The following is a 24,149-nucleotide window of genomic DNA, read 5'->3' on the forward strand; positions in this document are numbered from 1 at the left end:
CTCAATATCTGCCCTGTATTGTTAATTCCTTCTGAGGCATATTACACTGGCCACTGTTGAAAGACCAGATACTGGGCTGGATGAATCATTGGTCTGACCAGCACAGCCATTCTTATGTTCTTAATCCCACTGACTTCAAGATACTTCAGATGATGTCCAGGATCCTTTACTTCTCTGCACAGTATTCCTTCCCCAGTACTCCCCAGTATAATAAAGAAAAATGCCTGCAAACTCATTGCCACACAGGATCATTTTCATGACAAAATTAAAATGCAATACCCCGAAAACAAGAGCTGATAATGGAAACATCAGCAAACCCTAAACCATATCAGTGCAAAAGGACCATTACAATAGCTTCTTCATCTCTTAAATCCGCACCAGGATCATCCTTACTATATGCAGGGCCACAAGAAAGTACATGGTCTCACAGGACTGGAAAAAGAGAAATCAGATCATGAGCTGCTTCCCTTTCCACTCCTGTTACTACAGGGGAGGAGAGGATTTAACAATGAGTTGTTTTTCCACTTTAGTCTTACTGCTGGAAACAGAGTTGCAGGATTTGCATGGGATATGGAGTGGCAAACATCTGTTTGCTTTAATTAGAATGAAGGCTGTCCCAGGGCACCAGGAACTAACTTTATGCATGACTGCAGTTTTCACAGACGGAAGTACAATACACTGGAGAATGTAACACACACAAGTTTTGTGGGCTTTGTATTCCACAAATCCTTCTCCCTCTGTGCACAAATGACTAACTGTGATTCAAAAAAGTGAAAGGACTAAAAACTGACATCTGACCTAGTGGTTTGAGCACAGGCCCAGGTCCCAGTAATTCCTGATTTCTATTCACAGCTCTAACAATGACCCACTCTGTGGCTTTGGGCAAGTCACTTCACCTCTAACCCTCAGTTTCTCCTTCAGTCAAATGGAGTTAACAATAATAACCTACTACACAGTTCTATGGTGAGAAGTCATTAGATAATTAATGTGCTCTTGCTCCCATTGAGATCAATTCTGAGATTCACTATAACTCAAAGGGGAGTAGAATCAGTCTGTAATACTGATATATACTATACTATACTTTTATCTATGCTATAGTAGAATACTTGGAATGCAATGAGTACTACAACAACGACGACTACGGATAGGTACTTGAATAGCGAAATGTTCTCAGCTAAAAGCAGCGCAGTAAATACTCTCCTTTTGTTCCATTCGGAACTGAATTTATCAAAAACTGAGAAAATGTGCAGGCTTGAGACATTAGGACAGCTTCTTATTTACAAATTGCTCAGGATTATATACAAACTTTACTTGCAGTACTGTACTTCATCAATCCTATTCACCCCAGTGACCTTTAGAGAAACATTTAATGGCTAGGGCAAAATTCTGCAGGCATCCTCCCCCTCCGTGGTACAGAGAGTGGTAAGGAATATAAAACACATGGAAGGATACTGCGTGGTTACCCCATGATCCTGCTGCTGAGGGCAGATGAAGCAGCCAGTAGACTTATTTGAACAACTAGGTCACTTCAGAGGAAGAAGCACAATCAGGTACAGGTAGGATGTGAGCATGGAATACCACATTTTAGATGGATGGATTGGATGGATGTGCGCACGTGTGTTGTGTTGGTGATTCAGCTCATTGAAGGCCCTGTATAATAGTAGTTACTTGCCAGGCAAACTTGGCAAGTTATTTCACCTGCATATAACTCAATTTCCACATCCGTAAAAGCGCTATGTAAAAGCTAGGTATTATTATTCTTACATCTTCAGCAGTAGCAATGGTTCTGAATCAGCTGCCTTCTACTGTCTCAGCCCTCTGCCCAACATAGACGGACAGTTGTCTTTCCCTGGTCTGCTCACACTCCTGATCCCCCACTTACGTCTGCTCGCTTGCACTATCTGATCTGGATCCAGCTTTCACTAACCAGGGCTAAATCCCTATCCGGTGGTTCCCTCTTCAGTGCTTTGCTTGGAAGTGGAGGATGTGCTCAACATCTGTCCTATACTCTCCCCTTTTACACACAGAAATAGCCAGGCTTTTACCCTTTTTAAAGACAAAACTTTTAGGCTGTGCTGATATCTTCCAAAGGCAGCAGAGCTTGCAGAGATGATTCGACATCGAACCTCCCATGGAAGTTTTTGCTCTTCCAGGCCAAGTTCATATACAAGCCCTGAACTAGTATTCAGCCTGCAGACTGTCAGTCCTTCTGTTGCTAAATCATGGAAAGTGAAGAGAAGATGATTTGATGGGAAAATCTAGCACCATGGAATGAAAAGGCACATGAACCCACTGTGACCCAGGAAAATGTGGAGAAAAGGAAAAGTCATCATTTTGTCTGCCTGCAGCTATTGCAGAAAAAATTCCTTCTAGAGGATTTTTTTAAAGAATTAACCCAGTCATTTTTATGAGGCAAAACATCTGATTTTAGATGATGTACAGCTTCCAGTTTGATTGTATTTTCCTACAAGGAGTGCAGTGAAAATATATTTGCAAAGAACTGCTAACTGATGAGCGTGCAGATTGCTCTGGTTTCCAAGTGATTCCCATAGCTTTCACATCAGTTCCCTCTTCCCCTGCATCTTATGTCTCATCCAATATCAAAATATATTCATTTTGTCTGCTTTTATTGAAAATTGTTGGAACACACACAAGGGGGGGTGCTGATATCAGAACATCAGTATTTTAGTCATCTCCAACAGGGGCTCAGTTAAGGACTATAAGCATCTCCAAATCTTTCTTTTGCATTCTGGAATAAAATTAAAGAGGCCTCTCTTATGGACTGCTCTGAAGAGTGAGTAAGTTAATGTATAAAAAGTTACAGAAATCCAGATTTAAGGAAAATTAGTTGAATTTATTTTGCAATGAACATAATAAGATATATATTTTTTTTATTTGTAAAGATGCCGAAAACAGGACATGACAGAGAGCTAGTACATTCAATGTTCTATGCAAAGCAACTGTAAATGACATCTTCTGTGCAGATTTTTTTTTTTTTAAAGAAAACTATTTATCACCCAATTTTGTTCATCTAAATAACCCAGGTCCACCCCCATCCTGCAAACATTCGTGCAGATGATTAATTTCATATATGTGAGCAATCCCACTGAATTCATTAATTGACGACTTCAATGAGACTACTCACCTGAGTAAATTTACTCTCATGTGTAAGTGTTTGCCGGACTGGAATCCTTAGGTTGCAGATTATTTGGGAAAAGTACTGTCTCTTTAGGTTTGTATAACATGTAGCACAATGGAGCCCTGATCCTGATTGAGACTTTTTGGCACTACTGTAATATGAGTATTAACCAACAACTTCCATTGCCCAGCACTCTAGATCAGACCCTAAATTTGGATAATCAAGGATCATATAATTAAAAGAATTTTCATGTTAACTAACAAATATATATGACGTGCCCCTGTTTTGAATATCAGAGAATGTAAGGTAATCTAAATTATTGGATAACTGAAGTCATATTAATTTAAGATTTTTTGCAATAAATTCAAAATTGGAACCATTTATAGTCCAAATTAGCTCCCATTCAAACTGAAGAGAGATTTATACCTTTTGGTTTTCAAAATGTGTTTTTATATCACATCTGATATTAAGAATTGTGCATGTGATCCTGAGCTAATGTAAATACACTTAGCTTCACTGACACCAAAGGAGCCATGCCAGTTTACACCAGCAGAGAATCTGGTTCTGGAACGTCATTTCAAGGAGTATTTTAGACCCAGATTAGATATAAAACAGTTTTTTTCTCATCTTTTATTTGAAGTCATCATTTGCATACTACAGAGTAACATACAGAAGTTTTTAAAAAAGGAACTGATGAATGCTGCATACAAATTATCCTTTGGTACATTTGTCTCATGACTCACTCTTAAACCGCTCCCATTAAAATGGTTTAATTACTCATAGCTACTTTAGCTCATATCTCCCAGCAGTGCTGGCTAGCAGTATGTGGCGCTGTCATCTGTGACTCGTGGCCAAAGAATTGCCTGGTCCTTTACAACCGTCTCTAACTGATTAAATATATCCATAGATCTCTCTCTGAAAATTGCACTTGGAGGACAGATAAATCTGCAAAGTAGCATGAATCACTTTAAGGTTTCTGAAAACAAAACATGTAACAGAACTAATCTGACCACGTGTACAACTTAAATTTGCTTCACAGTTAATACCAAAGGAAGATAATTTTCAAGTGAAGTCTCACACAGACTAGTCTCTGATCTCATAAACTGAGCAAGTCAATTTCTAAAAAAAGAAAAGTAATAGTACCAGAAAAAGCAGGTATGCAAGTTCTCAGAATGGTATTTTTTATGTTTGTCAGCTACTGTATTCTAAAGACAAAAATACTTTTACTACGCATTTGGTTGGCAACCCCCTCCTATCCCCTATAAATGTACAACCTTGGCCTCCTCTCTCTATTTTGTCACTGTACCCTTCTGCCATTTCTTTATTCATACAAATGTCTAACTGTCTCTTAAATTCATACATTTAATCTGCTTCACTGGTTTTATATACTAATTTATGCTATGCAGTCTGATCCTTCTCTTATTAAACTCAATGGCAAAAGTACTATTGATTTCAATAGGGGCAAAACTGGGCTACATATATTTATTATAGTATGAGTGAACTTTCTATCTAAATTCCCTTTTTTTAAAAATTTACTAGGTTTTAAAGTGGGTCCTTTCATTTTTGTAACCATCTGCACAGTTCACTACATTCTGCTTTATCGACTCCTGATTCATTCAACTATTTTTAATCAGTTTACCTCAATTTCTGCTGTTCTTTTGTGAGAACCAGATCATCATCTTCAAATGCAAGATATATTGATAACAAACATTTTTCAAACCTGCACTGACTGTCTCATGTTGCTGTCTGACACAGCAACCTTTCAGAGCAATACTATCCTTCAGATCCTCTAAGAATTGATCTAAGCTAAATACAACATTTGAGACTGAGTTCAACCAGGCTCAATAAACACTATTTTGATCTTTATTCCAGAACTCTGATGATATATCCCACTATCCTGTCTGTCTTTTGGTGCAGTTTTTCACTTCGGCCATCCAATAATGACTTTTTCCTGTATTCTTCTGAAATAATCCCTAAATTAATTCCATGGTGAGTACATTGATTTTCTTAACTATTTAGTTATATTCTATCTGAATTTGTAGCCCTCAGATTTATTTAATGTTTGTGTACATTAAAAAGGGAATTCTTGTCTCTGTTATAATTGTAGATGTCTTTAATCTTCATTCTTCTTAAATGTTAAATTTCCTTCCTCAAATTTGTTATTTTCATGTGACAAATGTTGTTCAATCCACCCTGCTTAAAACACAAATAACTCCTGTTTTTGCATCAGTATAATTAACAAAGATACCAGGAACGTGCACTAGGCTCTATTGTGCAACCTGGGAATAACCTTGCTGGAAAAGATAAGCCTAAAACTTTTAACTCCTTTTTTTCCAGCAACTGCAAACACCATTCAGCACTGTTCAAATGATGATTTTGGTGTCATCACCACAAAAAGAATAGCTATTTTTCTCTGCATTCCAAAGTAATGAAAAGCCGGAATTCACCTTACAATCTGGATGCAGTTCTGCCATTATTTATAACTGTTTTAAGAGAAGCCTGTCTTTTAGCTGAAACCAGTTGTTTAAGGTCTTTAAACTGCATTTTTTGTATTGGTTCAGTAACCAAAAAAGGTCTACACATTTGACCTGTAGTTGCACTGTACCTAAATTTTTTTTGGTCATGTATTACCAGTCTGTTGTTACATATACATTGATCTTGGTGCAATAAAAGCTTATTAATATGAGAACTATCTCTAACCAATAAATCACATCATGAGTTCCTCTGAGCTACCCTTTAGTTTAACTGGATTCCACTTAACTTGACAAAAGGGATGCAGTTTCAGGCTAAACCAACAAAAGGTATTTTACACAAACGCAGATAACTCTTAACAGGGCCCTAAATGTAAAAGATGAAAGTGATTCAGTTACTTTCTTGGAGTTTTGTCTCAATTTCTTTTCCCTTGCAAGAGGAAATGTCTTAACACATAATCCTACCAATTAAGAAGATAAGGTTCATGGGAGCTACTTAAAATAATTCCGTCCCCTAAGAATCTTGTGCATACATTGATTCTCTCTCACTTTGACAACTAAAACCTTTCTTTCAGGCCTGTCCAGATCTCAGCTCATCCCAGCTGAGATGTTTCTGCTGAAATAATTTTCCTCTCCCATTGCTCTGAATTTGTTATTTCTCTCTCTGAATTCCCTTCATTAGCATCTTGCCTCCCAAATTAAACTAAGATTTCCTGTACTCACCATTAAGGCCCTGGGTACTCTGCCCCTGCATACATCTCTCCTCACATTTCCTCCCAATTCCCCACTCAAGCTGACCTTATAAATCTCTCTCTAAAACCTACCACACATTCTCTTCTTCACATTCTCTCCCATGCAGCTCTTTATGTTTGGAACTTGAGCCTCGGGGGCTTCGAACGACCATCTTTAAATAAACAAATGATTCACCAATGTTCCACCAAAGAAAGGAATTTGTATTTTTTAATAAAAATATGTAGCACTTTGAGATTGGACTCCAGTGTCCATGTATAAGAAGTGCATTATCAGAGCTGATTATAAAGAGGGAGTATCTCCTTTTATGTTCTGTAGAGCACCATGTATACTAACAGTGAGCAATTAACACTAAAAATAAATAAATAAAAGGTAATAAATAAGAAGGATCAGATTCCTTTGTTTCCTGCAATGTTCAGGAGGCCTAGTTTATATTTGGCCACTTGAATCATTCATTTTTACAAGACAAGGATTTTTTCCCAGCCCCTGTTATGTTTCTGTTCAATTATAGTAATTGCTTAAATATGGGAGATTTCACCTGACTCATTTCAATATAGGGAAGATTATAACAGAGTATTGGACAAGCAGTAATATCTGAATGCAGATTACCTTTTGAATATTCGCTAACACAAAAACTGAATTACAAATGTAATTTGTCCATCACAAGCTGGTTCTAAATACTGATTATATCAGTGCGTATGCAGAAAATTGAAAGTGATAGAAAAGCCAAGAAGCTTTTCAAACTTTAATTTGCCTTGTTTCTCTCTGTGTAATTTACTCTGAACTAGTAACAACTGATATAGTAAGGGCTGAATTCTGTTCTGGGGTAGAAGAGAAATGGGTCCTAAGTGTCTAATTTTTTTAAATTAAATCTATTTGTCTCAACAATAACAGTGAGTCCCACAAATATAGAATACATCTTATAAGAGAGTCATTTCTTTCATGCATTTTAAATTTAAGTTTTAAATTAAATGAGTCTTCTCTTGTTCTCATATTATGGAATGGGGCCCAAATGTTTGCCTGAGTTGCCACCATTATACTAGTAGCTATTTTATACACAGCTAAAAATATGTCAGGCTTCTGTGCATTGCAAACCCTGTGAGAGGCCATTCAGTCTCTGAAAGATCTAATTGGAATGGGCTTTTTAGCCTTTTTTGAGCACAGCAACAACACAGATTGTTTTTATTGTACCAAAAATCAGAAAACAGATTCACAGCACAAATATGTTGTATCAGGTATATTATAGTATACACTATGTATAGGAGATACATTAGTAGCATAAATACATTGTGTATGGAATAACTGCATTTATTATACACTTTGACATACAGGCACCTGTTAAAGTTTTCCATAACATGGTATAATACACACATCAAAATTCAGTCAAAGTGATTTTGCCTAACACTGTTTAACACAGGAGTTCTCAAACTTAGGGGTCATGAGTACGTGCACAAAACAGAGAGCAACTGCTATAAAATATATAATTTAAATCTAGTGTTTTCGAAAATTACACACACCTTTCTGTCGCAATGTAGTGTATTTACTTGAAAATGTATTTGTAAACGTATAATGCAGCAATCTGTTGTTCCTAAACAAAATATATATATTTGTATTATCAGCACTTTCTTTAAGGAAACTGGACCCTGGGGATTATAGTATCATGCGCGCAGGTTTGTTATCTTGAGACTAAAAAGGTGGGACTGAGACAATATTAGAGGGCTTGTTTGTTCAGCAACTGAAGAGCTGCATTAAACCGCAGACCAATCTGAACACAATCTGATCGGCAGAAAGGAAGTAATTTATATTTTAACAGTCATACACACAAGCAGGAGAGGTGCTGGGGGGGAAGGGGCGATAGCCACCCCAAAATTCGCAGGGGTGATAGCCACCCCAAAATTTGCCTTAGCCCTCCTGTAGCCACCCCTCCGAGCACAAAGGTCAAAGAAGTAAGGGTGGCATGGTATGGCATTACCACCCTTACTTCTGCAGTTCTGACTGCTGCTGGCGGCGGTGCTACCTTCAGAGCTGGGCATCTGGCTAGTAGCCACCACTCTCCGGCCATCCAGCTCTGAAGGCAGCGCCTGTCGCACAGTAAGTCTGCTGTGAAAAGCATTATTGATGTTTCTTCTCACCCCCCAGTATTAAACTAACTATTTAAAAAAAAAAACTTTTCTGCTTATAACAGTAATTCAATAAAAATGTGTTTTAGTCAATTTAAAAACGTTGAGAAAAGGTAAATTCATTTTAAACAATAGGGTTATAAATTTAGCATTTAAAATAGCGTTACATATAAAAAATGTGTTTTTAATTTATAGAGGGGGTGCATTCACAAGCTTGCTGTGTGAAAGGGGTCAGCCAATGCAAAAAGTTTGAAAACCACCAGTTTAACAAGTATATTTAATTACTTTTAAAATTGATGATGCTGTCTTTTCTGTTTTGAAGCAGTCCCTTTTGGGCAGAGAAGAGGATGGTGGGGAAGTCTGTATACCCAGGGAACCGCAGAAACAGTAAGTAAAGCTGTTTCTACACTATGAGGAAGGGATGTAATTCCCAGCTCATGAACACATACTCATGCTAGCTCTCAGCTGAGAGCCAGCATGAGTCTAAATAGTGCAGCTGCGATAGTAGCAGCATGGCTTAGCTGTGCTGAGTACATACCCATGGGGTTCAGGCGGGTTTGCATGCAGCAGGCTTCCACTGCTGCTGCTTGTATTACCAAGGCCATACTACTGTTTATTCTAATGCTAGCTCAGTGAGAGCTTGTGAGAGTATGTGTACACAAGCTGGGAATCTCATACCTAGATCACAGTGTAGATGTAGCCTACGATTACTAAAAGTTAAAACCTCAGGGTATTTTTGGCTTCCTTAGAGCTCTGGGCTGGACCCATTTGACAACAATTCCATCAAAGGCAGAGAGAGAGCTGAGGGGAAAAATTTAAAGCCACCACTATGGCACATTGTATTTCCACTGATAGACATCTCTTAACCAATGTCAGATATTTTGATGAGACACTGTTCTTTCCCACTGAAGCAATGCAACAAACGATGGAGTCTGCAAAAGCAGCTAGTGAGGAATAAAGACTATTCCTGAATGTGAAAAGACAATGCATGTATATTGACATGACTAAAACAGGATGCAATGGATAACATGATTAAAGGACAAGCTGTAGAGGCAATAGCTGAATTTAATTATCTGGAATCATATATATCCAGTCAACAAGGCTGTTCCAAAGAAATTGGTAGAAGACTAGGGACGGCTCACTTGGTTGCGGCCTCCTTTGAGAAAGTGTAGAAAAACCGTGGCATGCCAAAATGTATAAAGGTGCAAGTGGTGAAAAGCCTAATTTTTTTCATAGCAATTTATGGATGTGAATCATTAGAAGTTAATGCTGTTGGTAAAAAGAAAACTGAAGCTTTTGAAATGTGGTGCTGTCTAAGACTCTTATATATCTCCTGGATGGAAAAAAAGATGAACAACTCTCTTAAAAGTATTACTGAAGAGAAGCAGACCCTGATGTCAAAAATCAACAGATGCAAACTTATGTACTTTGGTCACATTAGGCATAAAGATGGAAATAACCTTGAGAAAGTTATTACGGAAGAAATGGTGGAGGGTCTACAAGTAGAGGATGACCAGCAAAGAGATGGATGGATGGATGGATGGTGTGTGGCAGATCACTGGAAGGTCAGATGCTGAGTTTTGCTCTTTTGATAACTTTGATTGTGAAGGCTTCCACAACTTCTGCTGTGATGTCACCAATATTCAGACATGAATAAATTGATTTACTTTACTTACTTTCTTTATTATGGTACATATTGTACTCACAGAGTACAAAATGACCAGTTAAATAAAATACCATTTTATCAATATGCCTTTCCCTTTTTACAAACTTAGTCCCCAGTCCTGCAAATACTTGTGTGTGCTTAATTTTAAATATGAGTCATCCCACTGACTTCAAGTTAATAGTGTGGCCTTCCCAAACAATTGACATTTTTCAAATAGTTATTCTCCTTATCATTTTTTCTTGACTCTTAATAAATTAAGTCCTGAGCCAAAGGCTACAGAAGCTAAAGGGTCTCTTTTCATGGATTTCAAATGGCTCAGACCCTTAAAGTCTATATAATACTTCATAGCCATTAGCACAACTAGCCCCTGCAGACATTCTGTGTTGCTCAAAGAGATACCTTGTCTAAATATTTTAAGTAAACTCCTTCAATTACCAATAATGACACCAATCAGAATATCAATACCACCTCTGGCATCACAGGAAACTTTGTGACACACTGTGCTTCAAAAACAATATTTGATATATTTTACAGATTAAAAGTGCCAGATTTAACTGCTGGCAAAGAGTACACTTAGTTTAACATTCTCACTAAGGACAGAAAAAATTTATATTGCAACTTTATGATGAAAAATAAAGGATGTGAAAACAGAGCCTCTTTACCACTCCAATATATTTGGTATGTTGCACTGGCAAAACAGCATTGTATCCCAAGACTCAGCACAAATTTAAAATAATTCTATTTCTCTGGGATCAGGTTCCAGCTATCAGTTTTACCCCTTGGCACCAGCAGCTTGGGAGTTCCCATGTTGGTGCCAATGAATTTTGCCACCGCATAGCATGCTGGGAAATCCTACCTCCCAATATCAAAGGGATAATAATTGATCGAACAGATCTTGCTCAGACAAAAGGCAGTCAGGTCAGCACATGCAAATTATTACTAAAGCAAAACTCCCACTGACTCGTTAACCCAACAGAAGTTCTGACTGACTGAGGACTACTAACAGACAGTTAGTTAAAGTAAATTATGAGCTTTTGGGGGTGGCTTCCAGTATAACTGCATGATGCAATGGCTCTTTGGGGGACCAACAGCACTGCCAACACTCCAGTTTCTTTTCCCACTGCTCCCTTATTTTTCCCATTAGACAAAAATCAGAGGCTTTGTATACTGATGACATTATCACACCAATTAAAATTAAGTTTAATGTTGATTTAACCTTAATTCTGAGCTGCCAAGACAATTAAATATGTTAATCAGAAATACTGCTGCTATTAATGCAGTAGCTATGTCTCAGTTATACTGACACTTTAATAATTTTTTAATCAGATTTTCCCTTCTTTTATACGTTTGAGTTGGCCTGGCCCAATACCGGAGGACCTGCTTTCAACTACAAATCCATTGCTATGATACTATTAAACTGAATTCACCATTTAGAAATTCCCCAGTGAAGATGGTTTTGCCAAATATTCTTCATGTTAACAATGCACACAGATTTCTCTATTGCCATGACTATAATTTTCTGTGAAAATAAACGGTGTTGTACAAGTCCATACAAAAGCAAAAATATGAGTTTGTGTAATAGAATATCTTGTTAATTTTGTTCTTTAAATGTATTTAATTTACGTAAATATAGTGCTGGTGAAAGGAGCTGGATTCATAGCATAGAAGATTGAAGTGCCTTATTTATCCACAAACCATGTCCAGTACAGTTACTTACTAGCTGTGAAAACTTCCACACACCACCCTGTCAATGTGCTTCTTTTAAAGGTCAGTTCCATCTTTAGGAGCATTCAGTCCTTTGGCCTCTCTGCTGAGACTGCCAATAAGCTTGCTAATTAGCATGACCCTGGTACCTGGCTTCAGTGAGGCAGACACATGTCCATTAAGAACTTGAGACCATCAATTCATTTCCCACGGACATTATGACAAAATTCTACTAGATGAGGAAAGAGAACTATATTCAATATATTAAGTAAAGCAACTGAAACAATTAAACAATTAGCATTTGTGAAAAACTTGTATAGTTGTTGAGCTCTTATGTGTTCTAATCCTCTTTAAAAGTAAGAGTGGCACTAGCATCTGACGAAGTGAGTTACAGCCCACGAAAGCTTATGCCTGCAGAAATTAAATTTGTTAGTCTTTAAAGTGCTACAGGATTCTTGTTGTTTTTACCAGCAGGACTGGAACACAGACATGCTTCTGAGGCGCTGTCCTCTTTAATTTTATTTTTTTCTCTTTTTCCCCCCACTTTGAAAGTGACTTAAGGGCAGAAGAAGCAGAGGAAACTTCCAGGATTCTCATGAATAAACCAATTGCTTTCCAAGGAAGCCTTCTTTACTCCAAGAAGATTGACTACCTTTGAGAACTGAGAACTGCTGTCTTTCCTCTCCAGCTGAGAGGAAATGCAAAAGGTACTACACTTCCTTGATGTTTGCTACTGCTACAATTGAGTTCTAGCCTTACTTCTAGCTTTATTATTCTTCAGTCCTCACGAAGAGATGTTATTGCTTCTCTGAAGTTGAACAATCCATCTAAAATGTTATTCCTCATGTAATTTGTTGTGTCCAGCAAAATTAAGAGTGAACTTTGGAAACCAGGCTGATTTGTATTTAGAAATGTAGAAAAAGCAGAAATTTTGGTTCAGGGTGGACGCTTTAAAGGCTGCTCCTGATCCCTCATTTGAAGATTTAACTTTGGATACAAGTTAATGTAGGTAAACTTTTCCTGTCAAAAGGTTTTATTTATTTTTATTTTGTCTTTTTCAGTTCTCTCAGATGAGCAAGTTTTTCCCCTTTACTACTATATCTTCATCTGTTCAGAGTTTCTATTTAGATTCTCTATAAATGAACAGTGTATATGTTATTGCAATTTTTTTTTTTTTTTTACATTTCTTCCTGCAGATGTAGAGTTTAACTATTTAATATGAAACATGCCTTACTGAGCTGTAACTCTTTAATGTCTGGGTTAGCTGGTAAGCTTTCTGAATGCCATTGATATTCCCACAGTGAAACTTTTATGTGTGCTTTTTTAAGTGGCTTATTTCCCTTTTAGACCAATGGCTGTCCCCATTTTTCCACTTCATTTACTGGTTTTGGTTTCCCTTCCCCCCTCCCCCCTCTGCCATAGGAGTGTAGGCCATTGGCAGACATATACTGAAGAAAGCAAAGAAATGTGTAACTATCTCCTATATGGCAACTGTAAGGCCTGCCTTATGAAGCTGAATTTTGTTTACATTTTCAAAAATATTTTAAGGGTTGTCACTATGAGTTTCTTTGGAAATGTTGTGTATTCTATGTTTTAAAGACTAACCTATGAATCACAGCTTACCTCCGAATATTATTGTTACTGTTACCTTTCTGATTCAGTAAAACCAAAGGATTGATAAAGTGCACTAATAAATAATCTGCTAAAAAGTTACTTATAATTAAGATTTTTTTCTGTAATTCCATGAGAAGTGGTCAACGATCTGTATTCTCACTGTATCAGCTGACAAAATTTTTGTTGATATATTTCACAATGACGTTCTCCCTCTCTCTCTCTCTGTATGTTATACTGAAATAAGTAAATAAGGAACTGATTCTGTGAGTTTATACTGGTGAAATCCAGCGCAAAAATCAGGCCCCAGAAGTGCTGTTTTCTTTTTAATTTGAGGAGACCGAGAGTGATGATATGCATAATTAATAATTCCATCTCTCAGATACGGGGAATTGAGATTCTCCCAGATTAATCCATAATGAATGAATATATTTTACAAGATCAAAATATTACCTCTAATATTTTGAAGCTCCTCAATAAAAAGGGGAATTTTGCTGTGAATTTATGAAGAGTCAGAGTTTCATATTGCAGAAGAGGTGACTTTACAAGGGAGTGTAATTTTAAGCATTAAAATACTGTGTAATCTATAGATCTCGTATGCAAAACTATACTATTAAAATTCTGTACAGATTATAAACATTGCAAAAGTATCTGAACTTTTTAGCATCTAACTTTTACTGAAAATGATTTAAAAAAGAAAAAAAATAAATGTATTCACAAGGGGGTATGATTCCTCATGACTTTGCACCTCCTGAAGGCAAATTTAGGTCCAAACCCATTTTATATCCCATCAGGCTATAGAAATTGGATATGAGATAGCAGATCTTGGATATGCTATAAGCGTAAGAGACCAAAGATTTATCAGCAAAGCAATAGCTTCTGTGGTGAACATCAGCATTAAAAGGATAATCTTTATTTGGCCCAAATCCTGCAGTGCTTACTCAGTCCATTGAAATCAATGGGAGTTTGCCTTAACAAGAAATGTAGGTGAACCAACACTCACTGCATACAATGAATGTTTCCTAAACTGGAGACTGATACTCTAAGCCCCAACTCCTGAAAGCGGTGTGGCAAATGTGAGAAGTGCTTACTAACATAAGCAGTCGCATGACACCAATGAGAACATTCTCAGGACTGGCTCCCTACTCTCTCTTACCCACAGATTTAGACATCAATCATTTTCATTTATCAGAACAGACTCATTTTTGTCTAAACTCAAAAGGCACAACTCAGAGATGATTTTCCCTTATATAAATGAACAATTTCCTCAATATTTTTACTTCTTATAATGAACTGCATTTTCCTCTTGCAGCCAGAAACTCTTCTCCATTATATTAAATGTAAGGCACCTGGGAGTGTGGCTAAAGTCTGAAACAGCACAGTGGAAGAGTACTGCCATTTCATGGTGTCCTAGTTGAAAGTATTTGCTTTGCATGTCTAATGTTCTAAATATAGAAAAGCACATGGCTCTGTCCACCTTGTGCTGAAATAGGCATACTAGACAGGCACTGCAAGCATTCTGCAGTATCTAGCACACATTTTATCACAGAAGCTAGAAAGCTACAAGATTTTAAAACATTACTGTACTTGTCAGTTGATTTTTTTAAAACCATATGAATTAGAGATTTATTACCAATTTGATAACAAGACTCCACAGCTCTAAAGATCTGACTTACTTTCAATATGTAACATGGGCTATTCAAATAGTAATAATAATAATAAATTATTATATGCATTGAGAAGGTGATTAACGATTCTATAAGTATTTAAAGATTAATGGTTTTATAGTCAGCTTTTAAAGACAATGAGGTGTTAGTAAAGAGTAAGAATGCTAAGTGTAAATTAAACTATTTAAACTTTTTAATTCTGGATATAGAGTATGTGGTTTACTTTCTGAAAAGCACTCCATATAAAAAAGTCAATCTTTGTTTAGATATCATATTTAACTTATTAACTAAAAGCAGGAAGTCGGAATAAATAGACACACAAATCTGATATCACTTTTTACTATACCTGTTTAAAAAGTCCACATGATAAATAAGTGTGACTAGGGAGGGGGAACACAACAAAATAATCAATGCCTTTTTTCGTCCAGGAAACACAAAAAATGCAGGTGTTTTGCAGCTAGTTGAGTTGGGCAGGGAATTCAGTAAAGAAATATGTTTCGTTTTTAAACTACCAAAGGGATTTTCATGCAGTTCTCTGAATAATCTAATTTAGCCATATCTCCACTATGTGCTTATAAAACACATACTAGACAGATTACACTATATGCGAGTTTAGTAATGCAGTTTGGTCTACTGTCGTAGATTGTAATAATGGCCACAGAGATACTGAACTGGTGCTCTGCAGCTTGCAGAAAGGAGAATTTCATCTGACACCTGCAGAGTCCTCCAGCACAACGCTTTGACCAGGGCAAGAAGTGACAATTTGGGCCACAGCAAGCCTTTTGGTGTTAACAGATGTAAACATATAACTATTAAGCAGTATGTTTTCCAAGGGTAAAAGAATATCAGGAACAAATGCTGCCCCAATTTACAACCCACTTCACTCTAACGACTCCACATGGTCACAAGGAATAATCACTACCTAGCATTTTGAAACGATAACACAGTCATATAATACTTAGTCCTTTTCACCACTGGATCTCATGGCTCTTTACAAAAGAGATAATTATCTAATTTACAAAGAAAGGGTAACTGAGGTGAAGAGACTTGCCCAACATAATAAGTCAGTGACACAGCCTGGAATAGAATAGCCTCCTGATTTCAAGTCCTACGCCTTATCCCCTGTAACACACTTCCTCTGTGCTGACTTCTGCCTTGAGCATGAAAGTTTTAACGCGTTTCTGTAACCTGAAGTCACAGTTCTCTGGTGGCAATGCCGATTTATAATGGGCTTGGAGGAAGCTTCCTATTGTGAATCATGTTAAGGTTTTCAAGATAATTTGTTTTTAATGAACGCTGGTGTCTCATTTTTAACCTTTTTACATTTTTTCTGAACCTGACGTATTTTAAATTTTCTTTTTTAAACGCAAGACTAGTAGAGCAACCCAGGAGTGTATGTGAAGCTTTAGGCAGTCAAATGAATAGAAACAATTAGCTAGGGAATTAAACTGTGTTGATGTTGTAGCTGGTTACAGTGTTCTAATAATAAATGAATTCTAATTCTTAAGTTCTTTTATATGGAAGCATTTCATGAGCTAAGCTTGAATATCAAATATCTAAGCTACATTATAGATATTATTACAAAATAATAATAGATCTTCACAGCTCACCACAAGTGCAGAAAACAGAGCTGGCTCAGCATGGTGGCAGGGTCTAAGTCCATGCACAGAGCATATGCATTAGATCAAGACCACCACAAAGAGGAAGCCGCATGCTGTATCCCTTGCTGCCCAGATACCCTGAAGCTGTGATTAGGGCTGGTTGGGAATTTTTTGATGAAATATTTTCCATTGGGAAATGCTGATTCATTAAAAGCTAAACTTTTCATGGGCAATTCTAACAAATTTCTCAACATGAAAACATTTTGGGAAAAAAGTTAGAAATTTTCAAAATATTTTACTTTGAAATTTTAGAAATGATAAATTCCTGTTTGCCAGATCACAATTAATTTTCATCCCAAAATTTTAGCTATAGGAAAAAACAAAGCAGTTTTTACATTAAAAAGGCCACAGTCAAAACAAAAGGTTTCAAATGTATTTACATGAAATGCTTAATTGATCTGAACCCCATTTTTTTGAATTATTGGATCATAGAAATTTTCAAGATTTTTGACCTTTTGTTCCATTTTCAGGATAGGAAAACTGATTGAAATCTTTGTAATTTAAATCTTGTAATTTTTGGTGGGATGGGAAAGCCATTTCCTGCCCTGCTATAGCTGTGACCATGATCTGGCCATACAATCAACCTACAGTAGCTCGCTAAGGAGAACATTCCCTCCATCAGCCTACGACGTGTTTGTGCACAGCAAAGCCCATATATTCAGGTTTTGCTCCGTTTCCTGGGATTTGGCCCTAAGAGCAGCAATATTATATTCTAGAGAAAAAAAAGCAAGATAATTTTTCTACCAGCCTCTGATTTATGACTGTGTGCTATATTAAGTTGCAGTCTGGCTATTTAAAGTCTAGGATTATTTAATTAATAAAGAATGAAGAGAAGGAGCTGGAAATTTGTATGTTTCACAACAGACTTCCCAAAACTAGAGAGAATTGAAAATACCAGTCCTATACTTTACCCAGCTTATTTAGTATATACTTTTTTGGAAGTGGCAGTTAAGTCTGTAAATTCTCTGTTATAGTCATCCTTGCATGACTGGAGACACCTGGCTAACAGTTAAGTTTTCCAAGGAATGCATCACTCCTTTCATTAAATAATTGCATTTTAAGAAGGAAGGAAAAAATCAGGAAAGTCCAAAAGATGAAAAAAATATGCTTTCAGGAGTGGCTATGTTAATTTCTTAAGGATAATACTCATCTCAAATGTTCTGCCTACTGTTCAGAGACAGCAACAATCCACATGCAGTTACAAGACAGCAACAAATTATCATTTAGAAGATATGCTTTGCATTTCCAGTCTGTTTTATTTATTTATTTGTTTGTTTTAAAGCATCTTTACTGTGACTTTGCTATTTCTAACCGAAATATACACTGCTTTTTACACCAGCTACAGATCAACAACAATTTATGGTTAAGGAACTAGTAACTGTAACCACACCAATTCCAGACAGCCTGAACTCTGTTACAATGATTTCCCCCTTATTCTCCTCTTCCCCATCCCTCGAGAAAAACAAACCAACAAATCAGCAATAAAAAAAGCCATAAATCTCCAGACTAGCACAGACAGCAATCCGTATCTCCGAGACTCTACGATTCCGCCGATTATAACTGCTTCATTCATTAACTATTTATCCTTGAAAAGAATATAATATTTACTCACTTTCAATGAATCAAAGCAGGCGATTACTCGTCCATTTTCAACTTGGCAGCTTTTCGATGGATGTGCAAATTTACATTCCGTGTCTGGTCGTGAGCAAGTCCCTCTTTGGAACTCTCTACACACTTCCAGTGTTAGCCATTTTGTGTCCCGAATCGGTGTGACACTAACAGCCATGTTTAGATTTTTACAGGTAGTTAAAATTTTCAGTGAAACAAACAAACAAACAGCCAGCCAAACTGATAGATTGGAAATGATGAAAATGTCACCTCCAAAATACTTTTTTCCCCCACTCCCTACTTTAAAAGTACATGTAAAATTGTGTTGTCACAATATCAAAGAAAAGGTTTCCAACTAGAAATTCACAGCATGAAACTGCTAATTGAAAGAAATTTTGTACTTAAAGAAATGCTAGGTGCGTAAAAGTCAGATGAATGTTAAAAAGTGTGGCCTGAAACTAGCCTTGTGCTCTCAGTAAACCATTCTGAGTGCCAATTTGGAGCCCAAAATGCAAGCATGAAAACGTGGCAGACCCTTTGACACAGAATTTCCAAGCTGCTTTCAGTAAAGTTGTCTGAAAGGTAATCTCCAACACAGCTGAATTTGCAATTGGGTTTTGTGGTGCAATCGGTATTGATTAGTTTGGCATAGACAGATGCAGCAGTTTAGAGCAACAATCGAGAAATTTTTTTTCTCTCCTTGATTTTCTGGCAGAAGATATCTTACTTTTTCAGCAAACTTATTTTTTATACTAAAGCAGCCTAAGACAATGCCTGATACTTAGAGCTTTTCTCTTGATTATAAGTAGAAATGGGGGTGTCTGGGCTAGAGGTGGAGGGTGGATGTGCTGTCGTCGCAGTCTAGCTGGCAGCAAGCAAGGCAAAAAGCAGAGACTGCTCTAGAAGCGGTTCCAAGCAGCAGAGACGTCAGGAAAGGCACTTCTTAGTACCAACCTGTAGAAAAAACAAATACGTTAAAATTTACCAAGCAGCATTCCACCGAGGTCCCACAGCATTACAGCCTGGCCATGTGCTCCTAGACTACTATGCAGAATTATAGTCTATCTGTTTCTTTCACACAAAATACTTACAGTGTAGCATATTGCAGCCAGCCATCGTAGATTTATTAAAAAAGGGGCCGTTTTCCCTTGTGAAGCAATGCATGATAGGGAGATAACCAATCACAGATAGTGTTGCAGCAATATTCTGGGCAGAAAGCCAATAGTGTGGGCTGTCTTATGAAAGGTCGCGCCTGTCAGACGTTCATTACTATGCTATAAGCACAGAAAATGTCCATCAGATGTGACTTATTCCACTGCAAGAGGACGAGCATGTGGGTTTTGAATTTACCCAACATGCAGTTAGTGGATTAAACCATGTTAGTTTTAAAACAGCTTCCAACACAAGCACAAGCGCCTCTAAAATCCCTACAGAAAAAGCAAGCGTTCAAACTGCAGATCACTTTCAAGCTGCTTTCTCTCTGCCTTGAGCTCAGCCAGCGTACAGTCTACTGTATCAGACACATGAATATAAAAGGAAAGGGGGAGTTCACAAATGGTACATTCTCCTGACCTACCAATTCACTTCCTTCTAAACCATAAGTCCTGCCTCTCCACAGAAATCAGCACTTGTTTAATACTGTAAAACTATTCCATTCAGCCAGCAGACACTTTGTCAATATATCACCGGCAGGCTAGATATGAACAAAAGCTCCCTTTATTCTGACCTTTCTCAAGGAAAAGCCCAGGTCGTACGGGGAATAAAAGAACTGCAGTGTTGTCAGGATGTCTGGCAAAACGTAAGTTAACCTCAGGGGAGAAAGTGATTCCATCACAGTAACATTAAATATTAATCAGGGAATGTGATTTAAGCAGCATGGTGCACTACAGAATGACAGTTGTCTGAACCGAAGTGGTGGCATGAGCTGATGGTGCCTGCTGGCCTTAGCTTTATGAGTACGCCTCTGACTCGGCACCTCAGAGGAGCATATATTAAAATGGCATCTTTGTGGAAACAGCTAACTTTTCCTTATTACAGAAATGACATTCTTTGGCAGAATAATGCGATGGTTTTATCATCATTGTTATTATTCATAAAATCAAAATTGCAGCATGTCTTGCAATAGACAAAAACATTAAAATTCATAACTTTATTTCTGGATGTTTAACCGTTTCAAGCATAGTATAAATGGAATATATATTTAATATAAATGGAATATATTTATTTCCCAGGACTGCGTTATGGCTTCTTTTAAAGACAAAAGTTTATACTGAAGGCTATGAAATGCTTATGTACAGTAAAACCTCAAGTTACGAACACCTACGGAACGGAGGTTGTTTGTAACTCTGAAATGATCAGAACTCTGCACAAAACGTTATGGCTGTTCTTTCAAAAGTTTACAATTGAACATTGACTTAATAGAGCTTTGAAAGTTTAGTATGGAGAAGAAAAATGCTGCTTTTCAACCTTCTTAATTTAAATGAAACAAGCAGGGAAATAGTTTCCTTACCTCGTCAAATTTTGTTTTTTAAATTTTCTCTTTACAGTCAGTACGTAACTCTGGTGTTCCTAACTCTGAGGTTCTACTGTACTCAAATGACTGCTGAGTTCTACAGGGAATAAACCTATAGCAGGGGTCATGACCTCTCAGGGCGGTCATGAGCTGTTAGCCCTCATGCGTGCCGGGACTCTGGCTGTCAGCAATGTGCAGGGGCTGAGAGCCTGAGCCGTTCAGAGCTGGGTGGCCAAAGAGCCGCTGGCCGGGTGCCCAGCTCTGAAAGCAGTGCCACTCCCAGCAGCAGCACAGAAGTAAAGGCGGTGTGGCATGGGGGGTCACTTTTTAAGGGGGAAGTTGTCACAGCCTGAAATATTTTCAAAGGGGGTCCCACAAAAAAAGTTTGAGAACCCCTGACCTAAAGTTATTTATTACAAGAATATTACCGCTTAAACAGACAACAAAGCTTCCAGTGACATAAGACTATATTTGTTATTGTCTGAGTTTGTTTTATAGGCTGCCATATCATTAATAAAAATCTGCATATTGCAAGACATTACAAAACAGCGTTACGGTACATATACAACTGTCAGCTTTCAAATGCTAATATGGTAACTCAGCAGTTTGTTTGTTTGTTCCTTTATACTCTGCTGGCCAGCAAAATGAGAACCACTGAGGAAAAATTCAGTTTGTCCACTTTACCTTATGTCCATGCTAAACGAGTTTTGCATTAGAAAACTAAGCTTTTAAAGTCTGAAAAATGGACGTTAGGAGTTGCTTCTCAGAAGCAAATCCAAGATGGCAGATAATATTTTATGCATGTAAGTAATTTCTATAATGTCAATCTCTGAAAAAGACACTTCAATGCTGAACATAAAAATAATTTGATTAATAAACTGGACTTTCTGCCCTTCTCAAATCAGGCGATACAGAAACAGAGGAAGTTAAAATGACCATGAAAAAACAAACCTAAATATGGAAGTCCTGAAAACATCTTCAGAAAGCCCTCAACTGACATCTTCAGGAAGTGAGTTCCTAAGTGGGGCCCTGCCCCCAGTCCTATTCAATCTGAACCTCAACATAGTGAACAAGAACCACTCAGCTGATCCTCAAATGACTTAATGAGACGTAGGACAAAACAGGGTCCTGCAAATTATACAATTCTACAATAATTTCTCTTGCAGCATGAACTCTAACACATCCGGCACTTGTCCAAACTCATTTAGATGACAGAACTGCACACTTCTATGCTTCTAGTGCTATACTTCCATAAACAGACTTCTGTATTTTCTCTTTCTACAGTAGCATCACTGTCAACATCAGCAGAAATGGAACTCTGAAAATTGCGCGTGTCAGTTTAGCATGGTTGCAAAGCAATAAGGGACATCGTGTGTTGGTGGTTGAGTAGTTTATTTTGGTGTGCTTAAAACAAAATAAAGGGGGAATAAAACTGAACTAGAGACTAGAAGATATACCCCATAAAATCAATTATATAGGGCTTGCTTTTCAGTGCATTCTTAATGAAACCTCCTATTTTGTATAAGTAACTGGAAATATGCAAACAATTTTAGGCACAATTATCTGTAGGCATAATTTTCATTTAAGATATATCTACACTGCAGACTTGCAATGTGTTATACCCCAAACCCATCTAGGTACCTTTTTTGTGCGCACAGTAGATATTCAGATGTCCAACTGAACTAAAATTCAGGGACAAATAACCCTGAATGCAACACTGTGCCTGCAATTATTTCCAATCAGATCTTGAGGGTGCAAAAAAGGAGGCCAGGTTTTGAAAATCTGGATCATAACATATGTCGAGGATATTTCCCAATTTGTTTATCCCAGCTTTATAGTAGATGAATTTGGCCCTAACCAAGTTGACATGGTATTGCTTTATCCATTTGCAAACCCATTGCCGACAACTGATTTGCAAGTGTTTCATCATGTTATGATAGTCTTATATGGAAGAGCATAATATTTTATGGGTGATATTTCATCAGAGGCATTTCATTCTCAGTATCACATGTGGGAGTAAAAGTAAAAATGCTTGAGCCAAGATGATATAGATCCAGTTGACAAGCACCCCGTCAGTTATATGAAAGATGTGACATAGGGCTATGAATTTTCCTGCTTTTGTCAGTTTAACATAATACCCCCATAATAAAACTATTTGTGCCTAAATACTGAGGTGTATCAGAGCATCAGCTGATATACTATTTGTGTCATACTATAAAGGGACTAAGGATATTTTCAAAACTACTTGCTTAAGCTGTCCCCCTGGAAATATAACACACGCAAGTTGGTAAATGTGCAGGAAATATATACATTTATGCATGAAGAATGGGCAATCACTCATGCAAATGGCTATTTGCACAGGAAAGTACAGTTTTGCACACACAAATAATGAAAGAATGATAGTCTTGCAGCGAAAGCACAGGGCCAGGAATTAGGAGATGTGTATTTTATTCCTAGTCTTGTAATGAACTTTTTGTGTGATTTTGAGCAAACCACTTACAATAAAGTCCCTGGGTGAAATACTGGCCTGATTGAAGTCCATGTTATACAACCCATTGATGTTCTTCAGCTTACCATAGATAAAATGAGAGTAATAATACTTCCGCATCTCATAGAGGAATTATGAGACTTAATGCATTAATGTTCGTAAATCTTCTGAACGATGGCGTTATACAAATGCCAAATATTACCAGTATAAATGCACATTTTATCTGCACAATTACATGTTTATGCACAAATTATTTTGGGTGGAATTTAATGAATATTTTTGAAAATATAGCCCTCAGAGTCAGCCTTAAAAATAATCTGCAAAGCAAAACCAGGACAAATTAAGGCCAGATTTGTGTGTTGAATGTCTCCACTAACCAAGCTGGGGGGTACACAGCACAAAAATATGTTTACCAACCCTTCCAAGCTATTCCCTCCCCCCTCCCCCCAAATGTGAAATTCTCTTGGTACTTTCTGGTCCAATGAAAATATCCAAGGCAGCATCATTCTGTGAACTTTCAAATACCAAAGGACTACATGGACTGCAATTAGACTTCAGAAATTTGTGATGTCTCTTTCTGGGCTATCTCCACTTAATCAGGAAATACCACAATAACTTCAGGGAAGGAGAGTGAGAGAGGTGGCTTAAATAGTTCTTTTTTAAACTTCAGTTAGACTTTTGCGCTGAAGCTGCTTAGAGGCCAGTTATTAGGGCATTCTGCAGAAAAGGCTGTGCTTAGCCCATTGCTCATT

The 24,149-nt window shown here is 37.3% G+C and overlaps 1 protein-coding gene across 9 annotated transcripts in view; it reads right to left on the reverse strand.

Annotated features, from left to right (window-relative positions):
- MBNL1 (muscleblind like splicing regulator 1) overlaps window positions 1-24,149 on the reverse strand; it is a 288,655-nt gene that overhangs the window by 120,510 nt on the left and 143,996 nt on the right. For 3 of the 9 annotated variants that reach the window (XM_067550238.1, XM_067550444.1, XM_067550309.1), the window contains one exon: window positions 18,402-19,351. The exons of 4 other annotated variants lie outside the window; for them this stretch is intronic. In XM_067550238.1, coding sequence (XP_067406339.1) covers window positions 18,402-18,575 — 174 coding nt within the window. In that variant the 5' untranslated portion in view covers window positions 18,576-19,351. Of the gene's footprint in view, window positions 1-18,401; window positions 19,352-19,488; window positions 20,149-24,149 lie in introns of those variants that run through there. 2 more of the 9 variants (XM_067550379.1, XM_067550608.1) reach the window with 2 other exon arrangements.

Source organism: Emydura macquarii, unplaced genomic scaffold, assembly GCF_026122565.2.
Source record: "Emydura macquarii macquarii isolate MOO-44397 ecotype Brisbane River unplaced genomic scaffold, CSIRO-AGI_Emac_v2 contig_18, whole genome shotgun sequence".
Classification (NCBI taxonomy): domain Eukaryota; kingdom Metazoa; phylum Chordata; order Testudines; family Chelidae; genus Emydura; species Emydura macquarii.